Below are 18578 nucleotides of genomic sequence, written 5' to 3'. Positions count from 1 at the left end.
ATCAATGTTCTCAGGATTTAGGGGTACATACTTAGGGGGTTCTTCCAGTATACTCTCAAGTGACCCAGAAAATATGCTACTTGTGACTATAACTCCTATAGAAAGAGGAAATCACACACACACACACACACACACTCATGCACACTGGCACCAATGCAGTCTTGTGGACTTAGGAAGAGAGACAGTGAGAGAGCAAGTGGGGACACGTGTAAGTGATTAGGGAGCTGGAACGAGGGTAATGAATGGCTTTACAGGAATCCTCCTGCTACGATGGCAACTTTTACGAAACTTAAAACTCTATCAGTAAAAACCACTCCCCTCTGAGGAAATGAAAACTTCTAACAGTGCACCCAGGAATGACACCAGGCTGCCGGCAATCCCTTCTTTGATTTCAAATGGCTCTCCAAAACTCACTTTGCACATTCCTGTTGGGAGAGCTCTTTTCTGGAAAGTTCTGTCAGTTCTGTTCCTTGCCCTCAAAATCTGTAATAATGTACCCTTGGCACAGCGGAAGTGTAGCCAGCTGCTCTGGGGGCCGCACCCATTCCTGCTCAGACTGGCAGTTCCTGGGCATGGGGACCAGTGCCAGTGGCCACAGGCAGGACTTCTTGTTCCAAGGAAAGGCTAACCTTTAGCTCCCTAATGAAATCTGGACCCATAGCTATGGTATGAAGTCTTCTCTGGCTCTCGTTCCTGTGCGACCCCTGGGGCAAGACTGTAACTGGCCCATGCCTCTGTTTGCTTACCTGTAAAAGGGGTAACAGGCAATGGTAGTTTGGTGGAAAAATGAAGAAAGCTAGTATGATAAATAGATCCAGCATTTTGTGGGCCCAAGGCCTCAGCTAAAGTCAGCCCATGCCACTGGTGGGGACAGCCACTGAGTGCGGGAGCATCAGCACACAGGAGTGTGTGTGAGTATACCCCATGTTTATACACTGACACATGCACATGTAACATATATACCACTGTACACATTTACATTCACATATTATATACACATACACAGTAACACACACACTCATACACAAGCACACATACACAGTAACACACACACTCATACACAAGCACACATACACAGTAACACACACACTCATACACAAGCACACATACACAGTAACACATACACTCATACACATGCACACATACACATTCACATGCACACATGTACCACAAATACACATACCTTCATATATATATATATATCCTGATATTCCTGCCTCTACCTCTCAAATACTTAGATTTACTTTATCCATTTTTTTAAAAGACAATGTCTTACTATGTAGTCTTGGCTGTCCTGGAACTCACTATGTAGCCCAGGCTAGCCTCAGATTCCCAGAGATTCCCCTGCCTCTGTCTCCAAAGCACTGGTACTAAAGGCATGCACCACCATGCCTGGCTCTACTTTATGTGGCACCGCCACGCCCAGCAAAACCATCTGTATTTACTGAACTCACCCAGAGGATTTAGCTGTCAATAAGTCCAGAAAGGGAGGAAGGGCTTTCCATTATAGGATATTGTTAACTTTCACGTCACTTGAGAAGAAGTAGAATTTCATTTAGTGGACGGGAAAGGTGGTTCAGTGGGTAAAGCGCTGGCTGAGTGACCATGAGCTCAGATCCCCAACATCCATCCATCCATCCATCCATCCATCCATCCACAAGCTTGGTGTGAAGCTGGGACCTGCAGTCCCAGTGATGGGAGCTGGAGAGAAGAGGATGGATACAGGTGAGGGGTCAGGCTCACTGCCAATGGGTCTGATAATTTGGTTCAATTAGGACCCTATTTCAAAAAAAAGGTAGAGCCAGGCATGGTGCTGCACACATTTAATCCCAGCCTTTTGGAGGCAGAGGCAGGAGGATCTCTAGGAATCTGGGGCTAGCCTGGGCTACATAGTGAGTTCAAAGACAGACAAGACTACATAGTGAGACGTTGTCTTTAAAAATAAAATAATAAAATAAGATGAACTTGAGCCAGGTAGAATAGTGCATGAATTTAATTCCAGCATTTGAGAGGCAGAAGTGGGAGAATCTCTGTGAGTTTGAGGTCAGCATGAGAGTTCCAGGACAGCCAAGGCTTCACAGGAAAATCCTGTCTTGAAAAAAAAAAAAAACCAAAATAATGATGATGATGATGATGATAATGATACTGATGTTGAAAAGCAATAGAAGACACTGGATGCCAACTTCCGGTCTCCACACATCCATGCACACAAAAGTAAAGAGTAAAAAAAAAAAAAGTTAAAGTTTAGTTCTGTATAAATAGTGACAGTGGAACCCACACTCCTCCGAGTTTGAGGTCACTAAGCACTTGACCTGACCTTAGGGGTAGAACAGAAAAGGGCATGGTGAATGTGGGCTTGGGAAACATGGCAGGGGACATCCAAGATGGGAGACTGGTAAGCCAAAGCCACACTGCTCTGGTGCGGGGTGCACTGGCTTTCTCGCCCTCAGTAGATGGTCACAGAGACCCCAAGGGTAGATAGACCCCTATAAGCAATTACCATCGTTTGTCCCCTGAGTCAGCTTTTCCCAACGAGAACAGTAGATCTGCAGCACACAGTCACAATTTCAGAGTGGAAGGCAGTTTTCCAACTCCTGGGATTACCACCACTCTAGTCTGTCTTGAAAATTCCAACTAGAAGGCTGAACTGGAAAACAAGTGAATAAAGATGTCTCTGGGCTGCCTGCCGCTGTTGGGCCGCCATGAGGCTGCCTGCTGGGGATAAGCCTTTCCTCAGAGCACACATTTACCCCAGGGTTAGTGTTAGTCACCTCTCCCTGTTATTCAAATCTTTTGAGAAGATCCTCCACATAGACGAGGACACAGTGTTTCTCTGTTGACGCTCACACAGCCTTGATGTCACAGTACTGCAAAAGTGATGGGTGGAGACAGGATTACACTGTCCTGACTTTAGGGACATCTCAGGAACTCCGTGTCACAAACACAGGAAGGCTACATAGTACATCTTGAGCTGGGCAAAGTGGCACTCCATTGTCATTCCTAGGAAGTTGACAGATGTTGGGAGGCCATCCTGGGCTGCCCAGTGATTTCAAAACTAGTTTGGGCTTTTGAGGCAGACTTTATCTCAGAGACAAATCAAATCAAATCAAAATATCTCAACAACAACAACAACACAACAAACAAACAAAAAACAGACTCTGCTTGAGGTCTCAGGATGTAGCTCAGTTCTAGGGTGCTTGTCTAACAACCACAAAGCTGTGAATTCATCCCCAGCACCACATATACTAGGTGTGGCAGCTCTGGCCTGTAATCTCAGCACTCCGGAGGTGGAAGCAGGAAGACATCAATTCAAGGTCATCCTCAAATACATTGAGTTCAAAGCCAGCCTGCATCAAATAAGGCCCTGTCTCAACAACAACATCATCATCATCATCGTCGTCTTCATCATCATCATCATCAAACACTTCTTGAAGCAACAGAGATAAAAGTCATTTAAAACTAGGCATGTCCTAAAAACTCTCTGCTAAGTAGTAAACCATTGCTAGACGTTGTTGCTCTCATCTGTAATCAGTGTGGTACTCAGGAGGCTGAGGCAAGAGACTGTCTGAGAGTTTGAGGCTAGCTGGGTTACCCAACTTCAATTGACAACAGCGCCCCTTCATGTGAGGCTATGTGTACAGAAGGCACGATCCACTACCCCACTCAAGTCACATGTCCCCTCAAGCACTGTGGAGCAGAGACCATTGGCAATCCCACCTTAGAGTTGAAGGAACTGAGGCTCTGAGTGCGTGGTGTAAACAGTGCAGTCGGGAATGATGGGCCAGGCTGAGGCCTTCCCATGAAGCAGGCCACATGCGGCTCTGAGGCATTGAAGTAGCACTGGGTTCTGGCTTTGGAAAAGCTGATGTGGGATTGTGGAAGGTGAGAAAATCCCCACGGGCCTCAAACCAGAGGCTGCACAAACCTTCTTCCTCTCCAGCTCAGACTCCCCAATCTACATAGCCTCTCTGACTGGTGGGCACTTCCTGGGCTTGTCCTACTATCTGGTGATATGAGACACACCCAGAAGCTCTGCCCCAGGGCTGAGGGCTTGTCTGGAAGCCTGAGAAGCCAGGAAGTTTATCTCTTTGCTGAGAACCTAGTGCAGTTCCTGGGAACAGCCCTTCCCCAGGAAGCTGTCAGTCACAGCAGCTCCAATGTCATACATCAGAGGCCATTCTGGGGTGGCCTGTAGGGCCTTGTGTGTCATAATGAAGACTATTTAACATTTAAATAAAAAAGATGTTGGGGCTGGAGAGATGGCTCTGCTGTTGAGAGCACTGATTGCTCTTCCAGAGGTCCTGAGTTCAGTTCCCAGTAACCACATTGTGGCTCACAACCATCTGTAATGGGATCTGATGCCCTCTTTTGGTGTGCAGGTGTACATGTGGGCAAAACACTGTAAATAAATAAACCGTTGTTTCCTTGTTTTTCTTGGACAGGCATGCAACAATGAACATGGAAGCCACTGGCTGGGGGTGTCTCGGATGTCCCTTGATCATCTAGCATACTAGTTCTTCAACTTAAAGTCACCAAGAGCCAAGACGGTGACAATGTTACCCAAAAGCCCCATACTTGCCTCTCTGGTCTCTTTTTGGTTTTTCCTGTGTTTGTTTGCTTGAGTGCCTTGCTGTGGATTGAAGTCCACAGATGAGGAATACTCCCAGCCCTTGGCATGCCCCTTTTGACCTTGGTCTTAGCTCTCAAAGTGTCACAAACATCAACAGAAAGTTTTCCACGCCATCTATTATTCATCTTCTCAGAAGTGATATACTAATTTTTTGGCTCTTATGGATTATGGAGTCTACAAGAAGACCCAGGGAAACTGGAGTTTGCTATTGGAACATGCATTATGCCTTCACTTTGACAATTTGGATTTGGAGGAGGGACATATGGCTTCCCTTAGATAGAACTTGTACTGTCTCATTCACCATAGCCCCTTCATTCATTATCGTCCTCCATTCTGAGGCCACATCTCAGCTCCTACCGAGCTCCTTTGGGCTGGGTTGGCTTTGCTTGCTTCTGTTGTCATCTGGATCCTGTAAGCTTCTGGGCGAACGCACTTCAGCAATTTCAAACAACCTATAGGGAGTGTGGCTCAGGAAGAAAAGGGACCCGTCCTCAGCGCCCGGGCTCCACAGCTAGCTCTACCCTAACTTTCTGGTCCTTTGACAGATCAGTAGCCCTGGCAGGTTTGTGTGTGTGTGTGTGTATGTGTGTGTGTGTGTGTGTGTGAGAGAGAGAGAGAGAGACAGACAGACAGAGACAGAGAGAGACAGAGAGAAACAGAGAGAGAGAGAATGTGTTTGTTTTACCTTCAAGTATGTCTGTGTACCACTTTAATGCCTGGTACCCATAAAGGCCAGGAGAGGGCATCAAATCCCTAGAAACTGGGGTTAAGGAAAGCTCCGAGCCTGTCTTGTGGGTGTTGGGAATTGAACCCAGGTCCTCTGGGAGAGCAGCAAGTTCTAACTGCTGAGCTATCCCTAGCCCCACGTGTTTGTTCATTTGTGATGTGACACACCACTACCTTTGATTCAGGGAACCAGAGCAGAATTGAAGTCAGCCTTGGCTAGCTAGAGATAACTTGTCTAAAAGCAAAATAAAATACCCCACAAACAAACAAACAAACAAACAAACAAAGAAAAGCAAGAAAAGAATTGCCTTTGAGAATTCAGAAACATGCAGTCATCTCCCCATGTCAATGTCGGGTGAACTTTCTCCATCAAGGGTAAATGTTTCAGGCTTTGAAGGCAATGAAGGTGATGCTATTCAGTCGGGCAACTATCTGGAGGAAACCCAGGCAATTCAAAACCAGTAGGTGTAGCTATATACAAATAGAAGTTGATTGGCAGATCTTTATTTTTGCGGGGTGCATTTTGTTGACTGTCGCCAAAACTCTGTTCTCTCTCCTGTTGCTTCTCTTCCATACCACACACTGTGCTTCACGAAGTTACCATTATTATTTTAAGTATTGGCTAACTGCCTGGGGATGGAGCTGAGGTAATGGAATGTTTGCTATTACACAGGAAGCCCTGGGTTTGATCCCCAACACCATAGGGTGGCACACGTCTGACATCCCAGTACTCAGGAGGAAGAGGCAGAAGGATTGGAAGGTGAACATCATTCTCAGCTACATAGTGAGTCTGACGCTCATTTTTTCAAGAGGTGGGCTCAACACATGCTAATCAGATGGTCCAAGAATGAGTCTCACCACTGCTCTGGGACAATCTTAAAAAAAAAAAAAAAAGATGGGAGTTTTCAATAGTCCTCCTTTGTTATACTCCAAATGGAAAAATGAGTTCTATGGAACAGATTTTAAATCTGCACAGAAGAAACCCAGAAAGAAAGCTCTCCAGATCACAGTGATCTGCTCTGTGAAGAACAACTGATGGAAAATGGGAGTGAAGGCTGGCAACATCTGCCAGGCACACAAGAACCAAGTGTGGAGAGGCCCAGAGGCTGCTTTCAAATGGCCGGGGTCTTCTGAAGAAATTCAGGAAGATACTGAGTTATACTTCAGTTTTTGGCGTGGTTTCTATAAAGACGGCACTTGGGTATTGCTATGTCCTCCACCTTCATAGCCTTCCTCAGTTCTCAACTGTACTAAGAATAGAATCTCAACATCTCACCCAGCTGCAAAGCCGCCCCATCTTTCTCCTTCCTTCATTTCCCTGCTACCCTGACTCCTGGTTCTATGCAGAGCCTCAGACACTGCTCCAGGAGTTTAAAAAGGCTCTTTTGTGTCCTTTCCTCCCAGACAGTTCAAACTACCTTTCACCTCCCCAAGAAGGTTTCCCAGCAACCACACAGGGAGCCATGCACTTCCTCTCCTCCTTCAAGCCCAGGTTTCTCTAACTGCTATGGAACATCCTGGGTACTGGTCACTTAAAGTCCAGGACTCACCCTGCCATCATGAGGGCTGATTCCATACCATGTGGATACCCAAATCTTGTATGTAAACCTCTGCACATACACACTGCGCATTTTTCATCCACTCAGCTAATGAACTGAAAACTTGGTGTTTTAGGCCAGGGATTAGCCACGGGATGCAACAAAAGGTCAGTAGGTCAATCTCTGCTCTGGACAAGCAGTTGGCTAGAGGGTGATAAATACATGACTATTCTTTCTTCCTTTCCTTTCCTTTGTTTCTAAAAGGCCGGATGCAGAGCCAGCTAGAGAAACCCCAGGCAAGGATTGTCTCCTAATTTACAATGCGCATCAGGATCTCTCCACCTCAGCACTACTAAAATTTAGGGCTGGTAAATGGTCCTGGGTGCTGTAGGAAGTTTGGCGGCACCTCTGGGCTCTGACCACTAGAGGCCAGTAGCTTCTCCATGCAAGTTGTGGCTGCCAAAACTCTGGCTAGGACTGAACCAGCTTCCAGCAGTCAGTCACCTGCACCTTCTCTGAGACTCTGAGATAAGCTCTCTGAATCTGGAAATACAGAGCACAAACATTAGGAGTGCCTCTATGTAACTAATTCGAAGAGCAAGCAATCCCAGATTATCCAGGTAGCTTGCAGCATGGGTCTAAAATGAAAGAGAAACCAAGACACACACCGCACACATAACTGAATGGCCTCCTCTCCTGGCATAGACTTGTATTCATGGTGGAGTGTCAGATAGCATCAGTAACACCACAGCTTCCATAGCCATGCATTGATGGACCTCTTCAGAGCACACATTGGAATGATTCATTTTACAACCCAGGTGGGAAGGTGACATCACTCACTCCATCTTCCACAGGAGAAAGGGACCCTAGATCATCTGTCTCTCACCTCTTTCCTTTTCTCCTGGTCCTGAATCTGTGGCACAAGCAGTCTCCCTGTCTCACCTTCACAAGTAACTTAGATCTCATAGATGTCTGCCGCTATACCTCTGAGCCTTGTTATTGATTTTTTTTTTAAGACTGGGTCTATATTACCCATGCTGTTCTTGAACTTGTGTACTCAAGAGACCCTTCTGCTAGGATTAGATATGTGTCACTAGGCAGTTCAAGGTTTTATTTTGCTTAAAAACATTAGACTCCCCTGGAGCAAACATGGAGACCTGCAGGCAACATTCAACTTTAGACACTGTTGGCTACAGTTTGCTGGAAACTGACCTACAAACCCACTTGACCTGTACTGTTGCTTTTAGCAAACACAGCATCTGCTATCTCAAAAGCTCGTGTTACTCCTTGAAAGGCATGTCCTGGGGGCTGGCCTGGGATAAAGGTGTTGAAATCACTGGCAAGAGGCCTGTCCATACACCTAAAAGGCAGACTAGTGTCATCTCTAGAGAAGGCCACTGTCTCTGGTGACCTCTCTATATGGTATTTCTTGGGCAGGCAATCCAGAAAAGTTGCAAAAGCAGCCAGACTGCCAGGGTCATGTGATGTGGAAATACTTCCACCAGGATCCCAGGGTCCTAGGGTCCCAGGGGTCGAAGCTTGAGTCCTGAAGACCCTACAGAGCTCAGCCAGTGTCCTCAATTGAATGGTAAAAGAGAAAACGAAGCAAGGAGAGGCATTCACTGATGTCAAGAACATCGGGAAGAGGTAAGAATGAAGGGGTCCAGTGACCATGTATGACATGACATGAGGCTTATGCTTAACCAAAGAGTAAGGACCACATGGTCCTGGTCAAGGTGTGGTCTTCCTTATCCGAGAAACATCACTGTCCCAGCTCCCTCAGAACTGTGTGAAATCTCCCCTTCTGGCTGGCATCATCCTTGAGTATAAAACTCCTGGGGGTAGCAGCCATTTCTTGGGACCCACTCCCTTAGGCTGCCTTTTCTCTCGCCGGGATTGTTATATACCTCAGAGCAGAGTCAGGCCAGGTGGACTCCCATGTTCTGCCTTATCCAGTAGTAGGCTGGTTCCCCACCTGTAAAAGGAGGGGTTTATGCCAGATAAACATTAACTCTTTGCTGCCCAGGGTGGTGGCTACCAGCCGCATATGGCTGCTGAACATCAAGATATAGCTGATACGAACTGAGACACGTTCAAGTGTAACACGAGGGGGCTTTTAAAAATGTATTTCGGCACATGTTCATGCTGCACATGCTAAAATATACTATTGCAAATTTAAAATACAGGACAAAAATGAAAAATTCTTATTTACAACTTTTGCTTTCATGAGATACAAATAAATCTTGCCTTTTGAAATTAACTTTACTTGTGTTTTACTTTTAAAAGAAAAAACAACAACAACAAAAGACCAACCATTTTTTATGTGACTACAGAAAAATCTTAAATTACATCTGTAGCACATATGTCTCCAGGGAACAACGGCCTTCTCTAGCCTTTGTCTATCAGTCACTATCTGTGGGCAAAAATGTATTTATGAAAAATAGAAGGCACAGGCAAATGCCAAAGCAGGGGTGCTCTGCAACATCACAAATAAACCGTGACTCTGCTTGTCACCCTGACTACATTTATAATCGTCTCTGTGGCCATCATAAAGTATTTGGGGCCGTTTGCTGACAGACCATCTGAGTGAGCTGGCCATTGGCAGATGATGCTCACATTCTTGGGGACAATAAGGAAGGAGGAGAGACAGCCACACTCATCTCTATGGCTTTTAACTGTCCACAGATCCACAACAGGATTCTTCGCTAAATTGAATTTGGTTAAAATGGGATTTAGGGTTCTACCTGTCATTTTTCATTCCTCCGCCATACCTTTCTACCGTTCTGCAACAGTGACTTGACCTTTGGTTGTGCACGTGAAACGCACTTCCATAACAAAGGTGATTCTGAGAACTCAAATGCAAGGAGAACCACTGATGTCCAAGCTGCAGTGAGGCTCATCCTGTTCTGGATGACTGAGGCTCTGCTCTGAAGACTGAAGACCGCTTCAGGAGTCCAGCAAAGACTGACAGCCAAGGGAATTCAGTTGAAATGAAATGAACCATCACCCAGTCAGTAGAGCCAGATTAAGCCAAACACCCCCATCCTTTACCATGCCAGAGAGCTCTCCTGTGGTTTCTCTGATATGTAACTAACTGCAGGTTTCCAGATTCTAACAGACAAGCTCAACACACCAGATTGTCTAAACCATGCAAAGCAACCACACAGAAGGATCTCTGACATGCTGTCCCTGCTGGGTTAAGGCCCTTGAATGAACCCAGAATCTCAAGCAACTCTACCCGTATGCTATGCTCCCAGAGGTTCTCAGCACTTGTAAGGCAAAGTGAGCAGGGTCTCTGTGATCCAAACACCTTTCCCTCCTGGTTCATTAAGATCAACCTTCACCGCATCCCTTAGGCTCAGGCAGGCGAAGAAGTTCCACTTAGGATAGGGGGACTCTACACACAAGTCCAGGCAGGCAAGGGTGGGTCAGTCCAAGAAGCAGAAAGGCATTCCTATAAATGTGGGTGGCATGGACTAGGCACTGTCTGCATCATTCTATACTAGGAGAGTGAAGAACTTCCACCTAGGGCCCGAGTCATACTACAGAAGAATAGGAAAAACTTCCCTGATGGAACCAAGTGGTGTAGTGAAGTTTAAATCCTGGAACTATGTTGGGACCACAGCTATGACTTTCTACATGCCATTTCTACATATGTGTACAATGGTGTGTGTGTGTGTGTGTGCGCGCGCGCGCGCGAACACACATGAAACTTGTTCAGCTAGCTGGCCACCATCCCTGGAATCATGAGTGTATGACACTGAACCCAGCTTTTTCCATCATTTCTACTGCAATTTTATTTCAGGCACAAGTGAAGGCAGATCCTCATTTAGCCTGTGTGAGTTCTGCCAACAGTGAACAGGGTAGTTCTACCTAGCCTGGAAGGATAGCCGAGGCAGAGGTGAGGGGTAGGTGGTAAGAGGGCAAACCTTGGAGGCTGGCAGACAAAGGTTTGGCCTCAGGTGGTAGAGACTTGAGGGAAAGGCAGCTAGAGCCTGATAGTCCTAGAATATGAAGACGAAGCCTGCTGACTGGATCTGAGGTAGATCGCTTATATCAATGGACCGGGTTTGGTGGTAGTGTAGCTGGATGGGAGTATCATCTATGAAGGGACTCTAGCCAGCCCAGGCCTGGCACACACAGCCCTGGCAGACCTTGTCCCTTCTTCCCCATTCCTTCTGCTTTGCTAAAAACCATTAGATTACATTCCTGAAGTGAGCCCCCAAGGCCTATTCCCTTATTTGGCCACTTCCTCCTCTTGAGGCTGACAACCAAGGCCCAGCTATCCAAAGTACTGAAGTCCAGCAATCAAAAGCCCCCTTTAGCTCACCTAATTAACATGCCCAATTAAAATTAAGTACCTCATCCTAACACGGGTTTTCCCCTTTTAAACTGTCATTTTTCCTATGGGCCATGTCTGTCTCCTCTCTATCCAGAGACAGTCATTTGTCCTCCCTTCCCCCCCAGCACATATACCTCTTACCCCTCTCCTTTGCCCCTTTTCTCCCCTTTCCACTGTTCTCCTTCTCTCCTCCCTCTTCCTGTATCATCTGTCTTTGTCCCTTATCCCTGCCTTTTGTCTCCTCTGTGCTGAGCATTTGGTCATGGGGTATCTTGAACCGACTTCTGAGGTTTCCTACAGAGGTCCTCAGCAGATGGTAGGTGCAGTGGGAGGAAGAAGGGAATAAACTTTGGGGATTTGTGAAAGACCTGTCAGCACAGGGTCACTGAATTGTACAGGCAGCTTGGAGGAAGCTGTGAGATTCAAAAAGGAAGGCTCATGATGACTGAACATGCACATTGCTAAAACTGGAGCATGTTCTGGAGTAATATCTTTCATATATAAACTCTTTCATCCAATTCACCCTTCAAATGTGGTTGCAGTCGGTGTACATATCTATCACCTGGCTACAGATAGCACGTTACCCTGTTTAGGGTTCCACGTCCCTCCATCTCCCCATGTTTGCATACTGGCCTTATAGAGCAGGAAAAGAGTATTTTGATTTTTAGTTTTGTTTTTTTGTTTTTTGTTTTTTTTTTTTTTTTTTTTTTTTTTTTTTTTTTTTTTTTTTTTTTTACAGAGGTAGCTAAGGAAAATGAATCACGATGCTGTGAACAACTGGAAAACATGTGTATCCAGAGTAGGATTTATGTGGCTTCCAGGATGTGACCCTACAGGAACCATGACCAAGGGCATCCACAGTTACTCCAGGATGCTTGGACCATCTGGGTCTTTTCCATGCGCCCCATGTCTTCTAACCTAACTTGCTTCCCTGACCCAGGACACGTGAGAAACCAAGAAACCACAAATCAAAGCTTGCCACTGGTGGTTAGCAACTCTGCTTTAGAGCACACACTGGGCAGGGAGAGTAGTGATGAAGAAAAGGTTGCTGAATGTCTTCCAATGAATGAGCTCTGCACAAAAACCACAGAGCATTAATAACCATGAAGGATGATAAGCCTAATGTGAAGTTCAGTTACGAGTCAAGACTCCTCATCTTTTATGATGTCTGAGAAGAAGTGCTTTGCCACTGCGTAGGTATCATTCTGAATTAAGCTCCACTCCTACCTGTTGTAGTAAATACGTACTCTCAATTGAGGGTTTCTACCCCACCTTTGATCATCCAGTTCCCAGATAAATGACACACAACCTTTATATTTATAAGCCTTTAAAGTACTAGAGCTGGGCAGATGATATCAACACTCATGTTATTCTGTCTACTTCCCTACCAATAATCCTGAGATATGACTAGCCTTGTTCTACTTGGGCCACTCTTACTCCAACTGGTCAACCCTCACAGCCATGTTTTCATGACTCACCTATCTCACTGTGTCTTTTTCTCTCCCCACCTTCTTCTCTCTAATTTCTCCCCTTCACTTCCTCAGACCCCAAGCCGCTAAACTCCACCTACCTCTCTTCTGCCCAGTTATAGGCTATCAGCATCTTTATTCAACCAATAGTTTTAAATTAAGGAGCAAGGTCACATAACATTACTTTGAATATGTACAGATTCTCTAGTCCCTGGAGGCAACCAGGCCTTTGAAAGCCAGTATTTAACATTACAATACATAGCAAAAGACCAAACCTCAACACCCACCTTCCAATCTCAGCTGTCAAGTGTAGTAGCAATTTTTCTGGAGCCCCAGGTTAGGCTGCCTATTCTCTGAGGCCCCATCTACTCCGAATCCTAGGGCCTGTTGTCTTCTATGATGATGATACTGTGGTTCTGGGCTGATTTGGTAGTTATCTTTCTTTGTTACCAGACTAGAAGTTCCATGAAGCCAGGGTGGCATTTGGGTTTTCTCTAGCTGGTCTGGGTCAGGACTTGGTGGAATCACAGGTGCTTAAAAGACATGATTCTAAATAAGATGAGGTCTGACAAAAGAGTCCATGGTCCTCGATGTCCTGAGGGGCAAGTTACATGGGCCACTGGATCCAGTTTGCTATTAATAAGTGTTCAAAGGGCATTACTTTATCCATGCAGATAGCTCCATGCCTAAGGCTGGTGCAGACCACTGAACAACAATGTCCATCAACACAAGGGGGGGGGGTGAGACTACATAAAAGGGACTATCATTGACATGACCATCTAACTTAGAGAATATAATTTAAGCTCTGTCAAACATATAGATAATAGTAAATGGTTCAGACTCCTTTGCCAGAATTTTCCAAAGGGGGCTCTGACCCATGAGAGGTCAAGAAACAGAACTCACAGGGTTTAGCTAGCTTTCATCTTTTCCCCAGGTGACTCCTTCACATGGCCTAAGACAGCATTACAAGCCGATTCCTATGCCTGCTGCTTCACTGAAAGCTGAAAACGAAAACAGGACTGGAAAAACAACAACAACAACAACAACAACAAAGCAAACAAACAAATAAAAAAAACCCCAAAACAACTGACCAAAACTGACGTCAGGGTGGACGGTCCATGGAGTCCAACAGGGCATCTTCTTTAGAAATTTTCAAACTCAGTTCTGACCACACTCTATTTTCTTTCGCCCTGACTTTGAAGTCTAACTACTATGTAAGCTATGATTCCGCAGGGTTCCCTGTACATCCTAAGGTGGTAATTAAGGACTAACCAATATTTAGGCTAATTTAGGCCATGCCTTGGGATAAAGCAGTGTTTGAGATGGTGTTTTTGCACGCATATCTCAGCGTAAGATACAATCGAGGGCTCCGGGCTTCAGCTCCTGGTCCCCCAAGAAACCGGAGGATGAAGCTCCTCCCTCCCGTTTACACAGGTTTGATGAAAGCTGAGAAACCTCGCTGAGGATTGAGATTAGTTATGTAGACACAGCTTAACGACCTGCACGGAGAGCGGAGGTCATTTGTGTCAACATTACTTGATTCTTCCAGGATCTTCCTGTCCATAGCCTTAAGGCTATGAGTCAGTCAATAGCCTTTCTGTTTGCTGCAGGAAGTCTCAAAAGTTTGCTCACTTGGGAGAGCAGCATGCTAGTCAATGGTTTACTCAACAAGACTCACCTCTGTCTACCAGTTCTGAGACACTCCCTCCCACGCCTCGCTAAAACCCAATCAGAGATGTTGCTTACTATCAAGCTTCACTAAAATCCAGTTACACCCTGCTTTGGAGAACTCAGCTTAAAGGACTTGGGACTCAGCAACCAAAACCTACCAACGCACCTCCCAGGGGTCCCTGGCTTAGACACTGATGAGACTCTTGGCCCTCGTTTCAGCAATAAGCTCAATAAAGCTTGCTCTATCAACAAGGTTTCTGATGGATTTTCTAGGGTCAACCTCTGACATATGATCAGTCTCAATCTCTTTGGAAATAGAAAACACAGATACACATACATACACAGATACACATACATACTTATGAACACTTAAGGGCTTTGGATTTACTAACCACAAGCACTCCCCCCACCCCCCTTCTCAGTAATAAAGCAATAAGGTTTCCTTGGTGCGCCTCCTCTGGGGACAAGGACCATTGTTTGGGACACCTGACTGCAATACACTTCATGTGCACATTTAACTTCCTTTAGTCTATTCCCCCCCCCCCCAATCCCCAGGGCAGGGGGTGAGGTGTGAGTCAGGATTTTCCAAAATAAATTTGCATTTATTTGAGGATATGAATAAACAGGTCAAAAAGCCACAAAAGGAAAACTAATTTGCAAGTTCACATTAGAAATGGCCATCAAATCTTAAACATACGCACTCCATATAAAATAACCTTAAAAAAAAATCTCTCATTAAACCAGAAAGTTACTTTAGCCCCAGCAATGCCCACGTGAAACAGACAAGCTGTATGACTTTAATCTTGTCTTCCCCTTGCCCCACCATAAGAAACCTTTGAGTGTTTGAGAAACTAACATTTGATCAGCCTAAAGTGAGGTCCTGGAATCATTGTTTTGCTTTGCTTTGCTTTTTCTTCTGCTCTTTAATGATTCAGTCAGACGAATACACTGGTCTCACACCATTAATTTTTTGGAAATCAAAGTCCAGCTTTCATCCTGAAATTCCCTAGCTTAAAAAGCCTGAACAGCACACCACTTCAGAGCCCCTCTAGGGTCTCACCGTGTGGCATCTCTGACCCAGACCCCAGCCAGTGAGGAACTATTAAACCACAAAAGCCCCAGCCCGCTGAGCACCACCGTGCTCACAGGCAAGCTCCCCTGGCCCCAGCTGGTCTAGCCAGCAGGCTTTTAAGCTCCAGCCTGCAGCTTCGGGTGCCTGCAGCTCCTCAGGCTGCCGCGCAGAGGGAGCAGAGCTGAGATCCCAAATCCAGTTAGTTTCCTTTTACCTTAAAGAAACTTCCTCGCTTGTCCAGACCTTGGGCGCCCATGGTCCACGCTGACATTTCCCCCAGCGAGGCTCTACAACATGCCGGGGACTCCTGAAGGTAGAGACATTTTCAATGGTTAGTGGAGCCTGTAGGAAATTCCTTTCTAAGCCACAGAGCACTCACAACAACAGTCCTGCCAAGATCTTTTTCCGTCAACAACATTGTGCCATTTATTTCCCACCAAAGCCCTTACATCTCCTTTCAGCCCGGTTTCCTGCCGCGGCCAGCACTCTTCCTAGACTGTGCCCCACCTCGCTGCCCCACCCCCTCTGCCAGCAGCTGACGTAGAAGGTCTTCAGGACTTCAGGGAGCATAAAGATGGCTTTGTGTGTTTGCTTGACCCCAAGCTGAAGTCCAAAAGGAACCAATATTAGTTGTCCCCATAATCTGCTGTGAAAGCTTATAGATTTCATATGGCAGATCGCAGAAGAATGGATCCCTCTATGTCCCAGGAAATCCTGCTGTTAGGGAGTGAGGTCAGCATTCCCTCAGTTAGCTCTCCTCCCGGGCAGGCAAGGTCAGCAGAAGGGCACTAGGGAGAAATCCCTCTGTTTTTTCCCCCCTTAGAAGCCAGTGGGACTGGGATGCAGCCCAGAGAGTCAGTGTTTACAGAGCTCATTTGTGTAAGGGGACGCATGTAAACAGCTCCAGGATCATCCAAGGGCTTGGGCTCACTTTGGAACACAGAGGAAAAATTTAAAGGCAGGATAACAACATGGTCCTGAATCATCGCCGAGACTATCATGCTTGGAATTTCCCTTCCTAGGACAGAAACCAGTAATATCTGCACACACCCTGCAAAGACTTCCATCTTCATTTCAGTCTTAGCTGGGTACACACACCTGGTGCAAGAGACCTGGCTGAGACAGGTGTGTCTTGGGGTGGCAAGGGAAGTCCCCAAAGCCTTACTTACCCAGTGAAACTGTACAGCCAGTGAAACTGTACAGGTTTAAACAGAAATCTCACAAAGGGCTGGCTCTCTCTCTCTCTCTCTCTCTCTCTCTCTCTCTCTCTCACACACACACACACACACACATACACACACACAAACATGCCTTTCAACCCACTTGCTATAACATGTACAAGCCAGGGCATATTGCAGACACAAGCAACACAGAAAGTAGGAAGTGCAAACATCACTTGAATCACTAAGGAATATTAAAAGTGGTTGGGCTGCAGGCATGAAGTGGTGAGGTACCAAAGCCTGGATGACAGAGCCAGCATCAGACACTTGGATGCTGAGGTCAGCGCTAGTGACAGTCTAACAAGGGGAAAGGCAAAGTCTACCAGTGAGCAATGCACAAGTGTAAAAGCAAGAGACTTTGTAGAGATTCCTTTGATGCCCCCCAAACTGTCTCTCAACCCACACCCACAGTGAGCTGTTAGGTTGGACTCAGGTGTGGAATCTCATCTAGGCAAAACAGCATCTCACGCACCTAGCCTTCCTTTCAAAACCTCCTCTAGTTGACTTGTTGCTCCATGTCTTGGTCACTTTCTCTCTGGCATCCTGTTCCATTTGTGATCCTGCTGGGATGAAGGACAGTGATCCAAAACCCTCCTGGAGAGATGGCAAGCTTCACGGCAATCCTGCTGACTCCAGAGGTTCACGCTCCCGGCTCAGCATCGGAGTGGAAGTCCAGCTCCAGGGCCTTTGAAGCCCATCCTTATTAGCAACGTCCATAGACTGGCACCACTCCAGAGGGAAAACACAGCGCTGTGTTCAGAACTGGAGAGGGATGGGAACCCTGGGCAGCAGATGATTAACCGTTTAGACCCAGAAACTCAGACACTTTCACGAAGCACACACTTTAAACAAACCTAAAGCTTGTCTTTTTTTTTTTTTTTTACCTCTGGACATTTTCCTGGCAGGAGATTCCACATAGCCTGGCAGTTCAGGAAATGCTAAGAGAGAGCCAAGACGCCATTCCTCATGCAGAACAGTTTCTTTCTTCTGTTCCAGGGTTTTCCATATACAAACCATTCCTCATGATGAGCTCACAAGGAATTCTTTTGGCAACGGAGTCGTCTGAATTCCTTTAGTTTGCTGGTGATTTAACTAGCGGCTGATACGCACATACACCTGTAACTCAGGCAGTCCTGATTAAACACCTAGTTTAGATTCTGTGGGGCCTGCAGATTGCTGTATTTCTTTAAAGGAGGAAGGTGATGTCCTTTCTTATTTTTAAGGCTTCTCCAAGACATGAACACCAAGACAAGTGCCAGAGGTGGTGTATGTCAAATTACAGGAGATGCGGAGAGATGCAGACCTTACCAATCTGGGGACACACCAGATTGGGATGTGCCTGAGTGTGTTTAGATGTGTACAAGGTTTTTGGTGCTTGGACATTTTATTTCATGACCATTCCTGTGACTCCAATGGTTTTCTTCCCAAACTATAAATTTTTCAATACCTTGGTTCAACATTTACAGCACTAAATCGAGATGACCATAGTCACTTTCCCCTCCTTTCAGCTCCCCCATCCTTCCTGCAAATACTATCCAGCAGTGGGTCCCCAAACCATCCAGTTACAGCTGGACAACAAAACAAAACTGTATCGTAGCTTGAGATTCGATGACGTTCCTCCAGATTTGGTCTGCTGAAGACCTTGCCTGGTTTCTGTGAAAGGTCAAGTCATCAGATTCTTGAAAAAAATGAGACCCTTCTGTCCAGCGGTCTGTCTTTCCAGACACTATCGAATGCTAGCAAAAAGCCACTGTGATGGTTTGGAGTAGCCAGGCCTTTCCATCAATCATTGAAAGGATGTAAATGGAGCCACAGTCGATGAGATAAAGGACAAAGACCGGAAGCAGGTGCTCCTCCCTTGCCCAGAAACCCCAGGCTGCCCCTCTGTTGTTGGCCTCTGTGGCTTTCCA

General features: G+C 46.0%; 1 protein-coding gene across 5 annotated transcripts in view; it reads right to left on the bottom strand.

Moving 5' to 3' along the window:
* Rin2 (Ras and Rab interactor 2) overlaps positions 1–18578 on the bottom strand; it is a 115890-nt gene that overhangs the window by 85540 nt on the left and 11772 nt on the right. Inside the window, exons 1-2 of one of the 5 annotated variants that reach the window (XM_006500270.3) lie at positions 17141–17415; positions 15663–15755 (exon numbers count right to left, since the gene is read on the bottom strand). In XM_006500270.3, coding sequence (XP_006500333.1) covers positions 15663–15719 — 57 coding nt within the window. In that variant the 5' untranslated portion in view covers positions 15720–15755; positions 17141–17415. Of the gene's footprint in view, positions 1–15662; positions 15756–15897; positions 16124–17140; positions 17416–18578 lie in introns of those variants that run through there. The other 4 variants (XM_006500271.4, XM_030252123.1, NM_028724.4 and 1 more) reach the window with 4 other exon arrangements.

This window comes from Mus musculus, chromosome 2, assembly GCF_000001635.26.
Source record: "Mus musculus strain C57BL/6J chromosome 2, GRCm38.p6 C57BL/6J".
Classification (NCBI taxonomy): domain Eukaryota; kingdom Metazoa; phylum Chordata; class Mammalia; order Rodentia; family Muridae; genus Mus; species Mus musculus.
The sequence above is the reverse complement of the archived record's forward strand: the minus strand, read 5'-3'. Positions and strand labels throughout refer to the sequence as shown.